This window comes from Haematobia irritans, chromosome 1 (genome assembly GCF_050003625.1).
Source record: "Haematobia irritans isolate KBUSLIRL chromosome 1, ASM5000362v1, whole genome shotgun sequence".
NCBI lineage: Eukaryota > Metazoa > Arthropoda > Insecta > Diptera > Muscidae > Haematobia > Haematobia irritans.
Genome location: NC_134397.1, coordinates 185,936,954 through 185,959,254, shown reverse-complemented (window position 1 = coordinate 185,959,254; position 22,301 = coordinate 185,936,954). Strand labels below are relative to the sequence as shown.

General features: G+C 31.5%; 2 protein-coding genes across 2 annotated transcripts; one reads left to right on the top strand and one right to left on the bottom strand.

Annotated features, from left to right (window-relative positions):
- Positions 1–7,715: 7,715 nt before the first annotated feature.
- On the top strand, positions 7,716–8,655 carry LOC142242959 (uncharacterized). The gene is made up of 2 exons (XM_075314423.1): positions 7,716–7,800; positions 7,966–8,655. The coding sequence occupies exons 1-2, from the start codon at positions 7,789–7,791 to the stop codon at positions 8,632–8,634; spliced, it is 681 nt and encodes a 226-aa protein (XP_075170538.1). The 5' UTR covers positions 7,716–7,788; the 3' UTR covers positions 8,635–8,655.
- Positions 8,656–14,466: 5,811 nt separating this feature from the next.
- Positions 14,467–15,120, bottom strand: LOC142242957 (larval cuticle protein A2B-like). Its single transcript, XM_075314422.1, has 2 exons — positions 15,050–15,120; positions 14,467–14,935 (listed from the first exon to the last, which is right to left on the bottom strand). The coding sequence occupies exons 1-2, from the start codon at positions 15,059–15,061 to the stop codon at positions 14,549–14,551; spliced, it is 399 nt and encodes a 132-aa protein (XP_075170537.1). The 5' UTR covers positions 15,062–15,120; the 3' UTR covers positions 14,467–14,548.
- Positions 15,121–22,301: the final 7,181 nt, after the last annotated feature.

Sequence of the window (22,301 nt, the reverse complement as noted above, 5' to 3'; positions counted from 1 at the left end):
AGAGAAGCAAATTTCATCTGATCCGCCTGAAGAAATTTTGATAAAATTTTATTTCTGTAGACATTTTTGTCAAAATTTTCTTTCTATAGAAAATTTTGTCAAAATTTTTATTTCTATAGAAAATTTTGTGAAAATTTTATTTGTATAGAAAATTTTGTTAAAATTTTATTTCTGTAGAAAATTTTGTCAAAATTTTATGTCTACTTTGTCAACCTGAATTATATACGTATTGGATCGATCTTTTTTGATTTAATATATACCACGTATGGACTTACATACAATTTAGAAGATGGTGTTAGGAGGTTTTAAGATACCTTGCCATCGGCAAGCGTTACCGCAACTTAAGTGGATGGCAGTGTTTAGATGAAGTTTCTACACGCAAAAAAATAATTCTTTCCTCCCAAACGAAATTTTAGACAAACAAAGTTCGTTTCTCATTTGCTTTTCGCTGTAAGGAAGTGTATTTGGAAGAAAAGTATATACTTTTTGTGATAAACGTTTATTCTTTTCCAGGATGTAAAAACAATTTCATAAAGACTAACTCAACAAAAAAATTCTGGCTAATTGCATTTTCCCTCACATCTTTCTCACTTCCACAAAGTTTTTTAGTTCTTAGCACCTTTTTCTGTAATACAAACAATGTAGAAGAAATTATACGATTTTATAAATTTTAAAATTTTTTTTACCTTTCGCCTGGACGGAGAATCGAACCACGGACCATGCACTTTGTCAGCCAACACACTAACCACTGAGCTATGTACCTGTTATGGTCATCAATAGATAAATATCCATATAAGTTATATTTATATAGCATAGCTTGCGGCGCCCACGAACCGAATAAACAAAGTTTATTTAACAGAAACAAACATTTAGTTTGGCACCGTGGAGCAGTGGTTGCTACGTCTGACTCTCATGCCAAGGGTCGTGGGTTCGATCCCTGCTTCGACCAAAGTTTTTTTTTTTTTTTTTTTTTTTTTACATACATTCTACATATGTTCGGAAGATTCCGAAAAAAATGTTCAACATTACATTGTACTATATTAAATTTTGAACTGTAAAATGTGTTTTATTAAAGACCAAAAGTCAGAAAAGAACAGTGTTTGATATAAACGAAATGGACTCTGTTGTTGTTTCAAAAATAACTTTTTTTATTGAAAAAATAAAAACTTTGTAACAAACGAATTTTTTTGGTGATAAAAGTTTAAAATTTTCGAAGCAATTCAAAAAACTCTAACAAAAGAAAAACGTGTTCGGTACACGTTTTCCAAACGTTTTTTTTTCCTTTGCGTGTACGCAATCCATGATGGAGGGTATATGATGGAGCTATATCTAAATCTGAATCGATTTCAATTAAATTTGGCACACTTGACTACACTACTAATTGTACTCCTAGTGAAAATTTTCAACCAAATTCGGCCAAAAATCTGGCCTCTGGGGCCATATAAGTCCATATCGGACGAGAGATATATATGGGAGCTATATATAAATCTAAACCGATTGCAATGAAATTTTGCGCACTTGACTATACGACTAAGTGTTACGTTTGTACAAAATTTCAAGCAAATCGGTACAAAACTCTGGCTGCTGGGTCCATTTTAGTGCATATCGGGCGAAAGATATATATGGGAGCTATATCTAAATCTGAACCGATTTCTTCCAAAATCAATAGGGTTCTATTCTGACCCAAATTAGGAACATGTGTCAAATTTGAAGGCGATTGGACTTAAATTGCGACCCAGACTTTGATCACAAAAATGTGTTCACAGACAGACGGACGGACGGACAGACGGACATGGTTATATCGACTCAGGGACCCACCCTGAGCATTATTGCCAAAGACACCATGTGTCTATCTCGTCTCCTTCTGGGTGTTACAAACATATGCACTAACTTATAATATCTTGTTCCACAGTGTGGCACAGGGTATAAAAAAAATTATATCAAAATCCTCGAAATAAGTTTTAGCCTTCAACACATCAACATATTAATTTAAATAGTAGACTTAGTTTAAAGTTAACCGAATTTGACGGAGTGAAGCTAATTTCCAATATTGATGTCCTAAATTAAAAAGAAGTATATATGGCCGTAAGTTCGGCCAGGCCAAATTTTATGTACCCTCCATCATGGATTGCGTAGAAACTACTACTAAAGACGGCCATCCACAATTGAATTACTTGTCGATTAAATACGTATGTATTAATTTATTGACCGATATATATAGGGAAGAAATAATTATGAACCGATATGAAATTTTGTGTGGTAATTGTATGGCCAGAGTTGAAATATGGGGTCGCTTTATATGGGGGCTATATACAACATAGTAGATAGGTAGAATTCTTGATGTTTTGGAAAATTTTGCAAAACATTCCTCTCCAACTAAGAAGTGCTTCATAAATTTTCTATAGAAATACAATTCTGACAAAATTTTCTATAGAAATAAAGTGTTGAGAAAATTTTTTACAGAAATAAAATTCTGACAAAATTTGCTATAGAAATAAAATTTTGACAAAATTTTCTATAGAAATAAAATTTTGACAAAATTTCTATAGATATATAATTTTGACAAAATTTTCTATATCAATAAAATCAAATCAAATTTTGAAAAAATTTCTATAGAAATAAAATTTTGACACAATTTTCTATAGAAATAAAATTTTGACAAAATTTTCTACAGAAATAAAATTTTTGGCAAAATTTTCCATAGAAATAAAATTTTGACACAACTTCCTATAGAAATAAAATTTTGATAAAATTTTCTATGAAAAAAAAATTTTGACAAAATTTTCTATAGAAATAAAATTTTGACAAAATTTTCTATAGAAATAAATTTTTGACAAAATTTTTTATAGAAATAAAATGTTGACAAAATTTTTTATAGAAATAAAATTTTGACAAAATTTTCTATAGAAATAAAATTTTGAAAAAATTTTCTACAGAAATAAAATGTTGACAAAATTTTCTATAGAAATAAAATTTTAACAAAATTTCCTATAGAAATAAAATTTTCAGAAAATTTTCTGTGGAAATAAAATTTTGACAAAATTTTCTGTAGAAATAGAATCTTGATAAAATTTTCTATGAAAATAAAATTTTGACATTTTTTATTGAAATAAAATTTTGACAAAATTTTTTATTGAAATAAAATTTTGACACAATTTGCTATAGAAATAAAATTTTGACACAATTTGCTATAGAAATAAAATTTTGACAAAATTTTCTATAGAAATACAATTTTTACAAAATTTTCTATAGAAATAAAATTTTGACACAATTTTCTATAGAAATAAAATTTTGAGAAAATTTGCTATAGAAATAAAATTTTGACAAACTTTTCTATAAAAAAAATTTGACAAAATTTTCTATAGAAATAAAATTTTGACAAAATTTTCTATATAAATAAAATTTTGAAAAAAAATTGTCTATGGAAATAAAATTTTGAGAAAAGTTTCTATAGATATAAAATTTTGAGAAAATTTTCTGTAGGAATAAAATTTTGATAAAATTTTCTATGAAAATAAAATTTTGACAAAATTTTCTATAGAAATAAATTTTTGACAAAAGTTTTTAAAGAAATAAAATTTTGAAAAAATTTTCTATAGAAATAAAATTTTGACAAAATTTTCTACAGAAATAAAATTTTTGGCAAAATTTTCCATAGAAATAAAATTTTGACACAACTTCCTATAGAAATAAAATTTTGATAAAATTTTCTATGAAAAAAAAATTTTGACAAAATTTTCTATAGAAATAAAATTTTGACAAAATTTTCTATAGAAATAAATTTTTGACAAAATTTTTTATAGAAATAAAATGTTGACAAAATTTTTTATAGAAATAAAATTTTGACAAAATTTTCTATAGAAATAAAATTTTGAAAAAATTTTCTACAGAAATAAAATGTTGACAAAATTTTCTATAGAAATAAAATTTTAACAAAATTTCCTATAGAAATAAAATTTTCAGAAAATTTTCTGTGGAAATAAAATTTTGACAAAATTTTCTGTAGAAATAGAATTTTGATAAAATTTTCTATGAAAATAAAATTTTGACAACATTTTTTATTGAAATAAAATTTTGACAAAATTTTTTATTGAAATAAAATTTTGACACAATTTGCTATAGAAATAAAATTTTGACACAATTTGCTATAGAAATAAAATTTTGACAAAATTTTCTGTAGAAGTAAAATTTTGAGAAAATTTTCTGTAGAAATTAAATTTTGACAAAATTTTCTATAGAAATAAAATTTGGACAACATTTTCTATAGAAGTAAAATTTTGACAAAATTTTCTATAGAAATAAAATTTTGAGAAAAGTTGCTATAGATATAAAATTTTGAGAAAATTTTCTGTAGGAATAAAATTTTGATAAAATTTTCTATGAAAATAAAATTTTGACAAAATTTTCTATAGAAATAAATTTTTGACAAAATTTTTTATAGAAATAAAATTTTGACAAAATTTTCTATAGAAATAAAATTTTGACAAAATTTTCTACAGAAATAAAATTTTTGTCAAAATTTTCCATAGAAATAAAATTTTGACACAACTTCCTATAGAAATAAAATTTTGATAAAATTTTCTATGAAAAAAAAATTTTGACAAAATTTTCTATAGAAATAAAATTTTGACAAAATTTTCTATAGAAATAAATTTTTGACAAAATTTTTTATAGAAATAAAATGTTGACAAAATTTTTTATAGAAATAAAATTTTGACAAAATTTTCTATAGAAATAAAATTTTGAAAAAATTTTCTACAGAAATAAAATGTTGACAAAATTTTCTATAGAAATAAAATTTTAACAAAATTTCCTATTGAAATAAAATTTTCAGAAAATTTTCTGTGGAAATAAAATTTTGACAAAATTTTCTGTAGATATAGAATTTTGATAAAATTTTCTATGAAAATAAAATTTTGACAACATTTTTTATTGAAATAAAATTTTGACAAAATTTTTTATTGAAATAAAATTTTGACACAATTTGCTATAGAAATAAAATTTTGACACAATTTGCTATAGAAATAAAATTTTGACAAAATTTTCTATAGAAATACAATTTTTACAAAATTTTCTATAGAAATAAAATTTTGACACAATTTTCTATAGAAATAAAATTTTGAGAAAATTTGCTATAGAAATAAAATTTTGACAAACTTTTCTATAAAAAAAATTTGACAAAATTTTCTATAGAAATAAAATTTTGACAAAATTTTCTATATAAATAAAATTTTGAAAAAAAATTTTCTATGGAAATAAAATTTTGAGAAAAGTTTCTATAGATATAAAATTTTGAGAAAATTTTCTGTAGGAATAAAATTTTGATAAAATTTTCTATGAAAATAAAATTTTGACAAAATTTTCTATAGAAATAAATTTTTGACAAAATTTTTTAAAGAAATAAAATTTTGACAAAATTTTCTATAGAAATAAAATTTTGACAAAATTTTCTACAGAAATAAAATTTTTGGCAAAATTTTCCATAGAAATAAAATTTTGACACAACTTCCTATAGAGATAAAATTTTCAGAAAATTTTCTGTGGAAATAAAATTTTGACAAAATTTTCTGTAGAAGTAAAATTTTGAGAAAATTTTCTGTAGAAATAAAATTTTGATAAAATTTTCTATGAAAAAAAAATTTTGACAAAATTTTCTATAGAAATAAAATTTTGACAAAATTTTCTATAGAAATAAAATTTTGACAAAATTTTCTACAGAAATAAAATTTTGACAAAATTTTCTACAGAAATAAAATTTTTGGCAAAATTTTCCATAGAAATAAAATTTTGACACAACTTCCTATAGAGATAAAATTTACAGAAAATTTTCTGTGGAAATAAAATTTTGACAAAATTTTCTGTAGAAGTAAAATTTTGAGAAAATTTTCTGTAGAAATAAAATTTTGATAAAATTTTCTATGAAAAAAAATTTTGACAACATTTTCTATAGAAATAAAATTTAGACAAAATTTTCTATAGAAATAAAATTTTGACAAAATTTTCTATAGAAATAAAATTTTGACACAATTTGCTATAGAAATAAAATTTTGACACAATTTGCTATAGAAATAAAATTTTGACAAAATTTTCTATAGAAATAAAATTTTAACAAAATTTCCTATAGAAATAAAATGTTGACACAATTTTCTATAGAAATAAAATTTTGACAAAATTTTTTATAGAAATAAAATTTTGACAAAATTTTCTATAGAAATAAAATTTTGAAAAAATTTGCTATAGAAATAATATTTTGACAAAATTTTCTATAGAAATAAAATTTTGACAAAATTTGCTATAGAAATAAAATTTTGACAAAATTTTTATAGAAATAAAATTTTGACAAAATTTTCTATAGAAATAAAATTTTGACTTAATTTTCTATAGAAATAAAATTTTGACAAAATTTTCTATAGAAATAAAATTTTGACAAAATTTTCTATAGAAATAAAATTTTGAGAAAATTTTCTATAGAAATAAAATTTTGACAAATTTTTCTATAGAATTAAAATTTTGATAAAATTTTCTATAGAAGTAAAATTTTGACAAATTTGTCTATGGCAATAAAAAGTTGGCTCGAGTGGCAATCGTGATTTTTCTGTGATTGGGGATCGGTTTATCTGGGGGCTATATAACTATAGATCGATACGGACCAATTTTTGCATCGGATGATTGCTCCTCCAAGAGGCTCCGGAGGTCAAATCTGGGGATCGGTCTATATGGAGGCTATCTATAATTATGGACCCATATGGACCAATTCTGACATGGTTGTCAGAGACCATATACCAGCACCACGTACTAAGGGCGTTTTCGTTTCGCAAAAAATATGTTGCCCTGGTGTTATACTACTTTTTTCCTCATTGTATTTTCCCTGAAATTAAAGCGTCATTCCAATGTTATTGTTAATGCATAATGTTGTGAGGGATACAGGATCCAAAATCTATGATAATGTCCTTCACATTTGGCAATCAATTTCGAGAATGTTGCACATTTTTTCCCCAATCGAAATCGCCATAAGTTTCAACCGGATCGGTTGAATTTTCTCCTCCAAGATTCTCCGAAGGCCTAATCTGGGGATCAGTTTATATGGGGGCTATATATAATTATGGACCGATATGGATAAACTCTGGCATGACCGATATGGATAAACACTCATGATTAAACTTTGTTTAATTGAAATTTCATTATTTCAACATAATTTGTGGTTGTATAAAATGCGTGTCCTAAAATTTAGGTTGCATAATCTTCCATATTAGGTCAACATTTGTTATCAAAGCAGCTTGTGTGTAATTGATTTACAATTTCCTTGAATGAGCCAGTATTCTCAAAAGGCTAATTCTTTTGTAACGGTAGTTTCCTGGATGACCTGTACATATTAAGAGACTTTCGACGTCTAGGTCCCTCCAGTTTATGAATTTTTTACAAAAAAAATTTTAATTATTTCTATTGAATATTTTACCAAGGTTAAATTTTATATAAGGTAGCATTACTCATGTGGTTTCTGCTTTAAACACAAATAACTGGACACATGTGAAAGAGTAATAATCAAAGTTAATTTCACCAAATTTAGTTGTATTTGTACTATCGATGACAAAAACTAACAAAAAGTCAATGGAACATTATTAAATGACACTTTGAATATCAATGAAGACGCCTCAATGACAGCTAATCAGCTATAAATTGTTGACCATCGACATTAAAAAAGACATTCAGTGTTTAGTACATCAAGTGCAAAGAACATTTTTGTTTAGTGTTACCAAAAAAATTAAACAAATCCCCTAACGAAAAACAATGGCCATTAAGGTGTGTTAACGAAACCAAAGTTAAAATCGAAAAATATTCGAATTAAGTCAATGAAAAAAAAATCAAAAGGACTACAATAAAAAAATCAGTGATACTATATAGAAAATATATATACTTAAAACTTATTTTAAATAATAATAAACAATTAAATTTCTCTTTGTGTAGTTTGTGATCGTTTTCGCCTTGGTAGCTGCAGCCAGTGCCGCCGCTATTGTTCCTGCTGCCCCGGTTCTAGCCAAGGCTGTAGCACTTGAGGAATTCGATCCTCATCCCCAATACAAATACGGTTATGATGTTCAAGATTCTCTATCGGGTGACAACAAGGGTCATGTGGAGGAACGTGATGGCGATGTGGTGCGTGGTGAATACTCCTTGATTGATGCCGATGGTTTCAAACGTACTGTCAGCTATGTTGCCGACCCCATCAATGGTTTCAATGCTGTTGTCCGTCGCGAACCACTCGTTGCTGCCGCTCCCGTTGTAGCTGCCCCTGTTATTAAAGCTGCTCCTGTTGTTGCTGCTCCAGCTCCAGTTTTGAGAGCCGCCCCAGTTGTTGCCGCTCCAGCTCCCGTTTTGAGAGCCGCTCCTGTTGTTGCCGCCCCTGCTCCAGTCTTGAGATCTGCCCCTGTTGTTGCTGCTCCAGCTCCTGTTTTCAGATCTGCTCCCTTTGTTGCCGCTCCAGCTCCCGTTGTTGGCCCAGCTCCTTTCACCTATGCTGCTACTGCTCCCTTCGTAAAAGCTGCTGCTCCAGTCGTAGCTGCCCCTGCTTATGTTCGTAGCGCCCCCTATGTTGCAGCTCCCTTCAACTATGGTTATGCCGTAAGAAATTTGTAATTGGATTGAGTAAAATTAATGGTTGCCATTTGTTGTTAACTAGTTTTTGTTTAATTTTAATAAATGTTATTAAATAATGTTTTGAAAAGAAAAATCCTTTTTTGTTGTTAATTGTTTCAAAATGAGAAGTGTTGTTCGATGCTTGGTTTAGTTATAGGATGAATAAACTAACTCGTGCGAAAATTGAACTAAATTTTACTCCATATTTTGAGATTTGCACAAGGCATTGTTAAAACCAGGAAAATTTAATGCCCTGTTGTACTTTTTAACTGCAGTTCATGAAATTACACCCTCTCATCGAAGATAAAATTAACTAAAAACAAGTATATACATCAGTAAGTTCGGCCGGGCCGAATCTTAAATACGCACCACCATGAACCAAATATTAGGGTTTCCTTTGAAATTTCAGGAGGGCTTGAGGACTTGAGGACACTTCCCGAAGATAAATTTAAAGATTTCACCTATGAGGACTATATCAGATTCTGGATTTATAAGAACCATTTTTGTGTGAGTTTTAGAGGAATCATTAACTTCTCTTGTAAGTGTGCAAGAAAATTATAAAAAACGTCTTGATTTGAAATCTTAAATCTGTAGAAGTAAAATCTGGAAATTTTACATTGAGTTTCAAGCATTTTTCATGATCAGTGCGCCTTCTACACCCTCAAGAAGTGAAGTCGGTCTATATGGAGGCATTACCAAAAGGACCGATAACAACTTAATTCGATACACGTTTTTGTGAGCCTAAAATACCAGAATATTTACAATTTCAGGCAAATCAGATAAAAACTACGGTTTCTAGAAACCCAAGGAGTTAAATCGGAAGATCGTTCTTATGGGGGCTATACTAAAATATGGATCGATACTCACCGTTTTCGGCACACCTCTTTATGACCCGAAAATACCTCTAGATTTCCAATTTCAGGCAAATGGGATAAAAACTTCGGATTCTAGAAGCCCAAGAAGTAAAATCGGGAATCGGTCATTATGGGGGCTATACAAAAATATGGACCGATACTCACCATTTGTGGCACACCTCTTTATGGTCCTAAAATACCTCTAGATTTCCAATTTCAGACAAATTGGGTAAAAACTACGGTTTCTATAAGCCCAAGACCCCAAATCGGGAGGTCGTTTTATTTGGGGACCATACCAAAACATGGACCGATACTCAACATTTTTGGCACACGTATTTGTGGTCCTACAATACCTCTAGATTTCCAATTTCAGGTAAATTGAATAAAAACTGCGTTTTCTATAAGCCCAAGAAGTAAAATCGGGAAATCGGTCTATATGGGGGCTATACCAAAATATGGACCGATACTCACAATTTTTGGCACACGTATTTGTGGTCTTACAATACTTCTAGATTTCCAATTTCAGGTAAATTGAATAAAAACTGCGGTTTCTATAACCCAAGAAGTAACATCGGCAGATCTGTCTATATGGGGGCTACCCCAAAACATGGACCGATAGTCACCATTTTTGGCACACCTCTTTATGGTCATAAAATACCTCGTCAAATTTCGATTTCTATAAGCCCAAGACCCCAAATCGGGAGGTGGGTTTATATGGGGACTATATCAAAACCTGGACCGATATAGCCCATCTTCGAACTTGACCTGCCTGCAGACAAAATACGAGTTTGTGCAAACTTTCAGCACGATTGCTGCATTATTGAAGACTGTAGCGTGATTACAACAGACAGACGGACAGACGGACATCGTTATATCGTCTTAGAATTTCTCCCAGATCAGGAATATATATACTTTATATAGTCGGAAATCGATATTTCGATGTGTTACAAACGGAATGACAAACTTATTATACCCCCGTCACCACTTTATGGTGGTGGGTATAACAAGTATATACAGCAGTAAGTTCGGTCGGGCCGAATCTTTAATACGCACCACCATGGAAACTCGTCGTTGTAGCAGGTTACTTGATAATATATAGAATTTCAGATTCTACCTATGAAGACTAGATCAGGATCTGGATTTATAAGAACCAATTTCGTTTGAGTTTTGGATAAATCATAAACATATCGTGTAAATGATGAAATAAAGCCTTGATTTGATACCTTAAATATGTATATTTCTACCGCCATTATATAAATGATTACGAGGAGTAAAATCTTGAAGTTTTACTTTCAGTTTCAAGCAATACACTTAAGAAGTGAAATCGGTCTTTATCGATAACTTACGTAACGGTCCGTTAAAAATAAATGCGATACAGATTTCGGAGTGTCTAAAATCATAAGCGTAGGAAGGCCTCTGAGGAGGGGGCTAAGACCCCCCAGAAAAAATTTAGCCCCCCCCCAGAATTTGAAAACCTATTTACGATTTTATATTTTTATACCCTCCATCATAGGATGGGGGTATATTAACTTTGTCATTCCGTTTGTAACACATCGAAATATTGCTCTAAGACCCCATAAAGTATATATATTCTGGGTCGTGGTGAAATTCTGAGTCGATCTAAGCATGTCCGTCCGTCCGTCCGTCCGTCTGTTGAAATCACGCTAACTTCCGAACGAAACAAGCTATCGACTTGAAACTTGGCACAAGTAGTTGTTATCGATGTAGGTCAGATGGTATTGAAAATGGGCCATATCGGTCCACTTTTACGTATAGCCCCCATATAAAGGGACCCTCAGATTTGGCTTGTGGAGCCTCTAACAGAAGCATATTTCATCCGATCCGGCTGAAATTTGGTACATGGTGTTGGTATATGATCTCTAACAACCCTGCAAAAATTGGTCCACATCGGTCCATAATTATATATAGCTCCCATATAAACCGATCCCCAGATTTGGCTGGCGGAGCCTAAAAGAGAAGCAAATTTCATCCGATCCGGCTGAAATTTGGTACATGATGTTGGTATATGGTCTGTGACAATCGTGCAAAAATTGGTCCACATCGGTCCATAATTATATATAGCCCCCATATAAACCGATCCTCAGATTTGGCTTGCGAAGCCTCAAAGAGAAGCAAATTTCATCCGATACGGCTGAAATTTGGTACATGGTATAAGTATATGGTCTCTAACAACCATGCAAAAATTGGTCCATATCGGTCCATAATTATATATAGCCCCCATATAAACCGATCCCCAGATTTGAACTCCGAAGCCTCTTAGAGGAGCAAAATTCATCCCACCCGGCTGAAATTTTGCACATGGTGTTGGTATATGGTCCTTAACATCCTTGTAATAATTGGTTCACATCGGTCCATAATTATATATAGCCCCCATATAAACCGATCCCCAGATTTGGCTTGCGAAGCCTCAAAGAGAAGCAAATTTCATCCGATCCGGTTGAAATTTGCTACGTGGTGTTAGCATATGGTCTCTAACAACCATGTAAAAATTGGTCCATATCAGTCCATAATTATATATAGCCCTCATATAAACCGATCCCCAGATTTGAACTCCGGAGCCTCTTGGAGGAGCAAAATTCATCCGATCCGGTTGAAATTTGATACGTGGTGTTAGTATATGGTCTTTAACAACCATGTAAAAATTGGTCCATATTTGTCCATAATTATATATAGCCCCCATATAAACCGTTTCCCAGATTTGGTTTGCGGATCCTCTAAGAGAAGCAAATTTCATCCGATCCGGCTGAAATTTGGTACGTGGTGTTAGTATATGGTCGTTAACAACCATGTAAAAATTGGTCCATAATTATATATAGCCCCCATATAAACCGATTCCCAGATTTGGTTTGCGGATCCTCTAAGAGAAGCAAATTTCATCCGATCCGGCTGAAATTTGGTACGTGGTGTTAGTATATGGTCTTTAACAACCATGTAAAAATTGGTCCATAATTATATATAGCCCCCATATAAACCGATTCCCAGATTTGGTTTGCGGATCCTCTAAGAGAAGCAAATTTCATCCGATCCGGCTGAAATTTGGTACATGGTATAAGTATATGGTCTCTAACAACCATGCAAAAATTGGTCCATATCGGTCCATAATTATATATAGCCCCCATATAAACCGATCCCCAGATTTGAACTCCGTAGCCTCTTAGAGGAGCAAAATTCATCCGATCCGGTTGAAATTTGCTACGTAGTGTTAGCATATGGTCTCTAACAACCATGTAAAAATTGGTCCATATCAGTCCATAATTATATATAGCCCTCATATAAACCGATCCCCAGATTTGAACTCCGGAGCCTCTTGGAGGAGCAAAATTCATCCGATCCGGTTGAAATTTGCAACGTGGTGTTAATATATGGCTGCTAATAACCATGCCAAAATTGGTCCGTAACGGTCTATAGTTATATATAGCCGATCCCCAATCACAAAAAAATTGGTCCATATCGGTTCATAATCATACTTGCCACTCGAGCAAAAATAATCTAGCAAAATTTGTCGAAATTTTATTCCTATAGAAAATTTTGGCAAAATTTTATTTCTGTAGAAAATGTTGTCAAAATTTCAATTCTAAATTTTCTACTGAAGACTGTCATCCACAATCGAATTACTTGGGTTGCGGTAACTTTTGCCGATGACAAGGTATCTTAAAACTTCCTAATACCGTAATATATACCACGTAGTCCATACGTGGTATATATTAAATTTAAATTAAGTTTGACAAAATTTTCTATAGAAATAAAATTTTGACAACATTTTCTATAGAAGTAAAATTTGGACAAAATTTTCTTTAGAAATACGATTTTAACAAAATTTTCTATAGAAATAACATTTTGACAAAAATTTCTATAGAAATAAAATTTTTACTAAATTTTATTTCTATAGAAATTTTTGTCAAACTTAATTTAAATTTAATATATACCACGTATGGACTACGTGGTGTATATTACGGTATTAGGAAGTTTTAAGATACCTTGTCATCGGCAAAAGTTACCGCAACCCAAGTAATTCGATTGTGGATGACAGTCTTCAGTAGAAGTTTCTACGCAATCCATGGTGGAGGGTACATAAGCTTCGGCCTGGCCGAACTTACGGCCGTATATACTTGTTTTTTCTTCATATGCTATCAAAGTCCTTTAAAAACAAGTTAACGACAAATTTATTTTCCAAATTCAGACACGACTTCCAGTATAAATTATGCTATGTTTCAAGTAAAAAACGTACGTCAGTGTTGAAAAACATGTCCTATTTTTGAACGATTTTTTTTCTTTGTAGTCAAAAAGCCAACAAATTTAAAAACAATTTAATTAATTTTAAAGAATTTTTCTTAATTATTAATGTTAAGTTGAACTTAGCCCAAAAATGTTTTCTTTCATGTTATGATACCCATTTTTAAGTCAAATCACTTAATTATAAGGACAATACGACTTCATTGAAAAGTTTATCGACTTTTGGACGAGGACAAAACTTTATATTAGGGAAATGCGTCTTCTATGCTAAGCAAAATTTGCATTAGTATTTTAAGAACATAAAATCTTTGACCTCACGACAATATTTTTTTCAGTGTAGGGAACTATTATATTTGATTCATGGTGGTGGGTATTTAAGATTCGAACTGGGCGTAGTACACACAAAGAAAATTTCATTAAAATTCAGCCAACGAAAAAATTTCATTGATATAAAGAAACAGTTTCATTAATATAATGAAAATATTCGTTAATAGTACGAAATGTTACGTTGATTACCAGAAAATTCGTTATAATAACGAAAAATTTCGTTGTATTAACGAATTTGTTTCATTGGCTGACTTTTAAAGACACATTTCGTTAATATAACGAAAATTTTTCTATTAGTGTATTGGGAGTGCAATGCCTTGGAATTTATTCTCTTAGCTTCCTTGGTAAAATGTTAAAAAACTTTTCCTAAGTCCTTATAAAAGAAAAGCCATAAATGTAAATTGTATATTTCTCTTATCCATTTATTAAAGAACTAATGGTCAACATCAGGGTAAATTTAGATCTTAAAGCCATAGCCTTTAAAAATGGCTTACAGTGTATGCAGCTGGAGCTGCAACTACGGGAGCAGTTCTCACAACGGGCTCAGCGACAAGTGGAGCAGCAGCAACAAGAGGATCACGTCGTACAACAGCATTGAAACCATTGATGGGATCAGCAACATAGGTGACAGTACGTTTGAAACCATCAGAATCGATCAAGGAATATTCGCCACGAACTATATCACCATCGCGTTCTTCCACATGACCCTTATTGTCACCTGACAAAGAATCTTGAACATCATAGCCATACTTGTATTGAGGATGAGGATCGTATTCTTCTAGTTCCACAGTTTTGGCCAAGACAGGTGCACTTGGTACAATAACAGCGGCACTGGCAGCAGCCACCAAAGCGAATGTGATCAATAACTAAAATGATAAAAAACAGCGATATTTTTAAATCAATTTTAGGATATTTTTTTGTGATTCTCCATTATTTAGTTTTTGTTTTTTACACCTAAATTATTTGCTTATAAAACAAACCTTGTATGCCATTGTTATTTTGAAAGGTTTGCTTTTCCACAAAAAGGTTCTTTACTTGTTGTGTGTTAAACACTGAGTGTGTCTTGACACATTTTAGGGCCAAATTTTATAGTAGCTATTATGACATTGAATCATCTTCATTGATATTCAAAATGTCACTCTTTGATGAACGGTTAATGGTTTGTTCCCTCTGCATATGCAGTGGTATATTGCAAATATTTGCAAGTTTTAAAATTATGGTCTATTGAAAAAAAAAATAATAATAATAAAGCATGCACCAAAATTGGTATATGGGAATTAACAATGAAGACAAAAAATTAATTTAAAAAAATATTTATAAAATTATAGCAATCATTGGTTAAAAACAGGGCTGTGGAGTCGAGCCAATTTTGCTCGACTCCGACTCCGGAGTCGACTCCGGATAATATAACTAAATCTCATTTTAATACCACAAATTTGTATCATATTTATTTATGTGTGCAAAAAAAAGGTCTTAATCTCACATTAGATGCCAATTGAACTCTATATTTCAAATTTAGGGCAATGTTTAATAAATAAAATAATGATATAAATGCCCATCATAATATGAGAAGATACCAACAGTATATGTATTTGTGGACCAAAATTATTGATACTATCTCAAATCCTTTAAATTTGTTGCGAGCTATATAAGATTTATATTCCTATATGCATAAATTTGAATCTGTATCGATTTAGACAAAAATGTATATACTTCTACAAAATCTATGTACTTAAAATTTAAATCTAACGTTAACGTAACACAATTTTAACAAAAAATACAAATGCAAGGAAAGTTTAACGTGGGGCGGGCCGATTATAATATACTCTGCACAACTTTGTATTTAGATCTACATTTTGATAAAATCTCAAATCAGACTTCTACAAAATCTCGGGCAATATTTGGGAAACACCTATAATTGTTTAGACAATTTCGCAAAAATGCATTTATGATACATTCATTGAAAAATTTGAAAATTAGAGTCATTTCTACAAGTTTTCGACTTAGCAGTGAGTATCAGTGAGCATACAATTTTGGAAAAATTTTTGTCTAGTAAATAACATTTTGCAAAATTTTATATAGAAATTAAATTTTTGCAAAATTTTCTACAGAAACAAAATTTTGACTAAATTTTCTATAGAAATCAAATTTTGACCAAATTATAGTAATAAGATTTGGAATAAAATTTTTATAGAAATAAAATTTGGGAAAATTTTTTATAGAAATAAAAGTTTGAAAAAATTATCAATAGAAATACAATTTAAAAAAAAATTGTGTAGCAAACAAAATTTTGCAAAATTTTATTTCTATAGATATATTCTATTTTCTATAGAAACAAAATTTTGACAATTTTCTATGGAAATTAAATACTGACTACATTTTATATAGAAAAAAGTATTTCTATAGTAATAAAATTTTGAATACATTTATACAGTAAGAAAAAAAATTTGAGAAAATTTCCTACAGAAATAAAATTTGACAATTTTTTCTTGCAGAAATAAAATTTTGAAAAAATTATCAATAAAAATACAATTTTAGAAAATAAAATTCTGCAAAATATTCTACAGAAACAACATTTTGACTAAATTTTCTACAAAAATAAAATTTTGACAAAATTTTGTATAGAAATAAAATGTTGACCAAATTTTCTAATAAAAAAAAATCTATTACTATTAAATTTTGGCAAAATTTTCTATAGAAATAAAATTTTGACTTAAATTTTTATAGAAATAAAATTATCAATAGAAATAAAATTTTGAAAAATTTTTGTGTAGAAAACAAAATTTTGCAAATTTTTCTATAGAAATAAAATTTTGCAAAATATTCTATAGAAACAAAATTTTGACTAAATTTTCTATGGAAATAAAATTTTGACTAAATTTTCTATGGAAAAAACTATTTCTATAGTAATAAAATTTTGAATAAATTTTTTATAGAAATAAAATTTTGACAAAATTTGCTATAGAAATAAAATTTTGACAAAACTTTTTATAGAAATAACATTTTGACAAAATTTTCTATAAAAAACAACTTCGAAAAAATTTTCTGTCAATATTCCACATATGTATATGCCCTTAAAATAAAATTAAAAAAAAAAATAATTTCGATTGTTCGAAATATTTCAAATGAATTAATATGGGCATTAAAATGGATCGATCCAGCCCATCTGCTAGTCTAACATTCTAGGAAACATAAAAAGATAGCCGTAAATGGAAGTTGATTTTCATTTACAATCATGCTGTACATTGATCGAATGAATAACGCAATGGAAACTAATTTGCGTAAAAACTTGCTTAGTTACAAAAATGTAAAGTGTTTTAAAAAATTTGGTTTAGCCGGAGTCGGAGTCGAGCAAAAATTTTACGACTCCGACTCTGGTTAAAAATATTATGTATTATTGCAGAGTTTGGTTCCAGAAGCTCTGGAGTCATTCCGTTCGCCGATGTGCTGTTCAAACGTTTGGCAGCATTCTAATTAATTGTGGTAAACTACACTGAAAGAAGTGTTTTCTCTTTTGAGGAATAAAAATGTAGATAAATTTTCTTCAAAAGCAAATAAATAAGTTTAGAGACACGCTTTAAATCAATTATAATATATTTGGATTAATTTGCCTTAAATTAAAATTCTTTAGAAGAAATTAAATTAAAATACCTTATCCTCATGCAAAGAACAAAAGAACGTTTGAAAAACGTGTACCAAAAACTGTTTCTTTTGTTAGAGTTTTTTGAATTTCTTCGAAAATCTCGGAGTCCATTTCGTTTATATCCAGCAATGTTCTTTTCTGACTATACGTTTTTAATAAGACATATTTTAAAGTTTCATAGTAAAAATTTAATATAGTAGTAAATAATGTCTTTTCGGAATCTTGCGAACATTTTTGGAATGTATGTAAAAAAAACAAGTAAGGAAAGTCTAAAGTCGGGCGGGGACGACTATATTATACCCAGCACTACTTTGTCGGTCAACATTTTCGATACCATATCAAATCCGTCAAATGTGTTGGGTACCACCGTGGAGCCACCGTGGTGCAATGGTTAGCATGCCCGCCTTGCATACACAAGGTCGTGGGTTCGATTCCTGCTACGACCGAACACCAAAATGTTTTTCAGCGGTGGATTATCCCACCTCAGTAATGCTGGTGACATTTCTGAGGGTTTAAAAGCTTCTCTAAGTGGTTTCACTGGAATGTGGAACGCCGTTCGGACTCGGCTATAAAAAGGAGGTCCCTTGTCATTGAGCTTAACATGGAATCGGGCAGCACTCAGTGATAAGAGATAAGTTCACCACTGTGGTATCACAATGGACTGAATAGTCTAAGTGAGCCTGATACATCGGGCTGCCACATAACCTAACCTAACCTCTGTTTTTGTGAAAAAATGCCGACGAAAACATCAAAAAAATCCACAAAATGATTTTGAATGACCGCAAAATGAAGTTGATCGAGATAGCAGAGGCCTTAAAAATATCAAAGGAACGTGTTGGTGATATCATTCATCAATATTTGGATATGCGGAAGCACTGTGCAAAATGGGTGCCGCGCGAGCTCACATTTGACCAAAAACAACAACGTGTTGATGATTCTGAGCGGTGTTTACAGCTGTTAACTCGTAATACATCCGAGTTTTTCCGTCGATATGTGACAATGGATGAAACATGGCTCCATCACTACACTCCTGAGTCCAATCGACAGTCGGCTGAGTGTACAGCGACCGGTGAACCGTCTCCGAAGCATGGAAAGACTCAAAAGTCCGCTGGCACAGAAATGGCCTCTGTTTTGTGGGATGCACACGGAATAATTTTTATCGATTATCTTGAGAAGGGAAAAACCATCAACAGTGACTATTATATGGCGTTATTGGAGCGTTTGAAGGACGAAATCGCAGCAAAACGGCCCCATATGAAGAAGAAAAAAGTGTTGTTCCACAAAGAAAACGCACCGTGTCACAAGTCATTGAGAACGATGGCAAAAATTCATGAATTGGGCTTAGAATTGCCGTATTCTCCAGATCTGGCCCCCAGTGACTTTTTCTTGTTCTCAGACCTCAACAGGATGCTCGAAGGGAAAAAATTTGGCTGCAATGAAGAGTTGATCGCCGAAACTGAGGCCTATTTTGAGGCAAAACCGAAGGAGTACTGCCGAAATGGTATCAAAAAATTGAAAGGTCGTTATAATCGTTGTATCGCTCTTGAAGGGAACTATGTTGAATAATAAAAACGCATTTTGACAAAAAATGTGTTTTTCTTTGTTAGACTAAACAAACAAAAAATGTGTTTTTCTTTGTATAGACTATCTGGGAGCCACCGTGGTGCAATGGTTAGCATGCCCGCCTTGCATACACAAGGTCGTGGGTTCGATTCCTGCTACGACCGAACACCAAAAAGTTTTTCAGCGGTGGATTATCCCACCTCAGTAATGCTGGTGACATTTCTGAGGGTTTCAAAGCTTCTCTAAGTGGTTTCACTGCAATGTGGAACGCCGTTCGGACTCGGCTATAAAAAGGAGGTCCTTTGTCATTGAGCTTAACATGGAATCGGGCAGCACTCAGTGATTAGAGAGAATTTCATCACTGTGGTATCACAATGGACTGAATAGTCTAAGTGAGCCTGATACATAGGGCTGCCACATAACCTAACTAACCTAACCTTGTTAAACTATGGAATTATCAGCCAAAACCTGCACGGATGAAAAAGACTGTTTTTCTTATGTTTGGGTGTAAAAATTATATGTTTGGAATTAAAATTTTTTAACGCAATATTTTTAAGTGCAAGCATATAGTATTCATAAACTAGCATAACATGTTTGGGACATACATGTTAATATGTTAGAACATATTATGTTTGGGACATAAACTGTTTGTAAATATAATAAGCTTAGATGCAAGCATATATTTATTTAGAAATAGCCTATAAACATATATGTGTTGAGAAAGAGAGACCTAGAGAGTATAGGTTAGGTTAGGTTATGGAGGATGACACGAATCCGAACTAGCGGATTTGTGTCCACTTAGACCATAGTTTGTCCATTGCGGTTCCTCAAACTTCTTTCCATCTTCCTCTTCGTGTCTGTCTCACTCCGGCCGGAATGAGTTCATTCTATGATAATGTGACCTTCGAATGCGCCTAAGTCCTCCACCCCGATGCCCTCTGTGGTCATATCAGTGAAAATCGGGCGAAAGATGCAAAATTTAAAGCAAATTAGGGCAAAACTCTGGTTTCTGGGGCAATATAAGTGCAAATCGGGGGACCTATATCTAAATCTAGACCGATTTGCAACCAAATTCGGCACACTTTACGACACTATAAATTGCACCTCTTGTGGAAAATTTAAAGCAAATTACGGCAAAACTGTAGCTTCTGCGGCCATATAAGTACATATCGGTCGAAAGATATATATTAGAGCTATATCTAAAAGAGAACGAATTTCAACCAAATTTGGCATTCATATCTACAATATTAATTATACTCCATGTGTAAAATTTAAAGCAAATTAGAGCAAAATTCTGTCTTCTGGAGTCATATGAGTGCAAATCGGGCGAGCTATATCTAACTCTGAACCGATTTCAATTAAATTCGTCACACTTTACGACACAATCAATTGTACTCTTTGTGCAAAATTTAAAGTAAATCACGCTGAAATTCAAGCTTCTGGGGCCATATTAGTAGATATCGGGCGAAAGATATATATGGGAGCTATATCTAAAAGTGAACCGATTTCTTCAAAAATCAATAGGGTTCTATTTTGACCCAAAAATACATACTTGTGACAAATTTGATTGGACTAAAATTGCGACCTAGACTTTGATTACAAAAATGTGTTCACAGATAGACAGACATGACGAGATCGACTCAGAGGCCGAACCTGAGCAATATTGCCAAAGACTTCATATATCTAGCTCGTCTCCTTCTGGATGTTGCAAACATATGCACTAAGTTATAATAGCCTGTTCCACAGTGTGGCGCAGGGTATAAGTATTTGGTGCTCGGTCGAAGCAGGGATTGAATTCACAACCCTTTGTATACAAGACAGGCATGCTAACCATTACTCCATGGTGGCCAACTAAAGCTATGTTTCTGTCAAATAAAAATTCTTTACATCGGCTCGTGAATGCCGAAAACTATGCTATATAAATATAACTTTTTGACAGTTTGCGTTGCTTGTCTGGTGATGACAATAACAGCTAAGTGGATAGTGGCTTACAAACTTTATGATCCACGGTTTCATTCTCCGTCCAGGCTAAAAATAAAATTTTAAAAATTTATGGAACCGACTAATTATACCCTTCACCACTACTGCGGTACAGGGTATAATAAGTTTGTATGTAACACCAAGAAGGAGTAATCATAGACCAACCTTTTAGTATACGGATCGGCTTAGAATTAAATTCTGAGTCGATTTAGCGATGACCGTCTGTCTGTTGATGTATTTTTGTGTGCAAAGTACAGTTCGCAGTTTTAGTCCGATTGTCCTAAAATTTGGTATAGGGCCCTGTTTCTGCTCAAGGACGATCCCTATTGGTTTTGGAAAAATCGGTTCAGATTTAGATATAGCTGCCATATATATTTTTCACCGATCTGGTCATAATTGGCGTGTATATCAACCGATCTTCCTCAAATTCCGTACATCCGAATATTTTATGAGTCTCGAAAAACTTGCAAAATATCAGCCAAATCGGTTCATATTTAGATATAGCTCCCATATATAGCTTTCGCCCGATTTACACTCATTTGCCCACAGAGGCCAATTTTTTGCTCCGATTTAGTTGAAATTTTGCATAGGGAGTAGAATTAGCATTGTAACTTTGCATGCCAAATTTGGTTGACATCGGTTCAGATTTAGATATAGCTCCCATATAAAGCTTTCGCCCGATTTACACTCATATGACCACAGAGGCCAATTTTTAACTCCGATTTAGTTGAAATTTTGCACAGGGAGTAGAATTAGCATTGTAGCTATGCGTGCCAAATTTGGTTGAAATCGGTTCACATTTAGATATAGCTCCCATATATATGTTTTTCTGATTTCGACAAAAATGGTCAAAATACCAACATTTTCCTTATTAAAACACCACTGCTTAGTCGAAAAGTTGTAAAAATGACTCTTATTTTCCTAAACTTATAATACATATATATCGAGCGATAAATCATAAATAATCTTTTCCGAAGTTTCCTTAAGATTGCTTCAGATTTAAATGTCTCCCATATTTTTTACTAAAATGGTGTTCCACCCTAGGG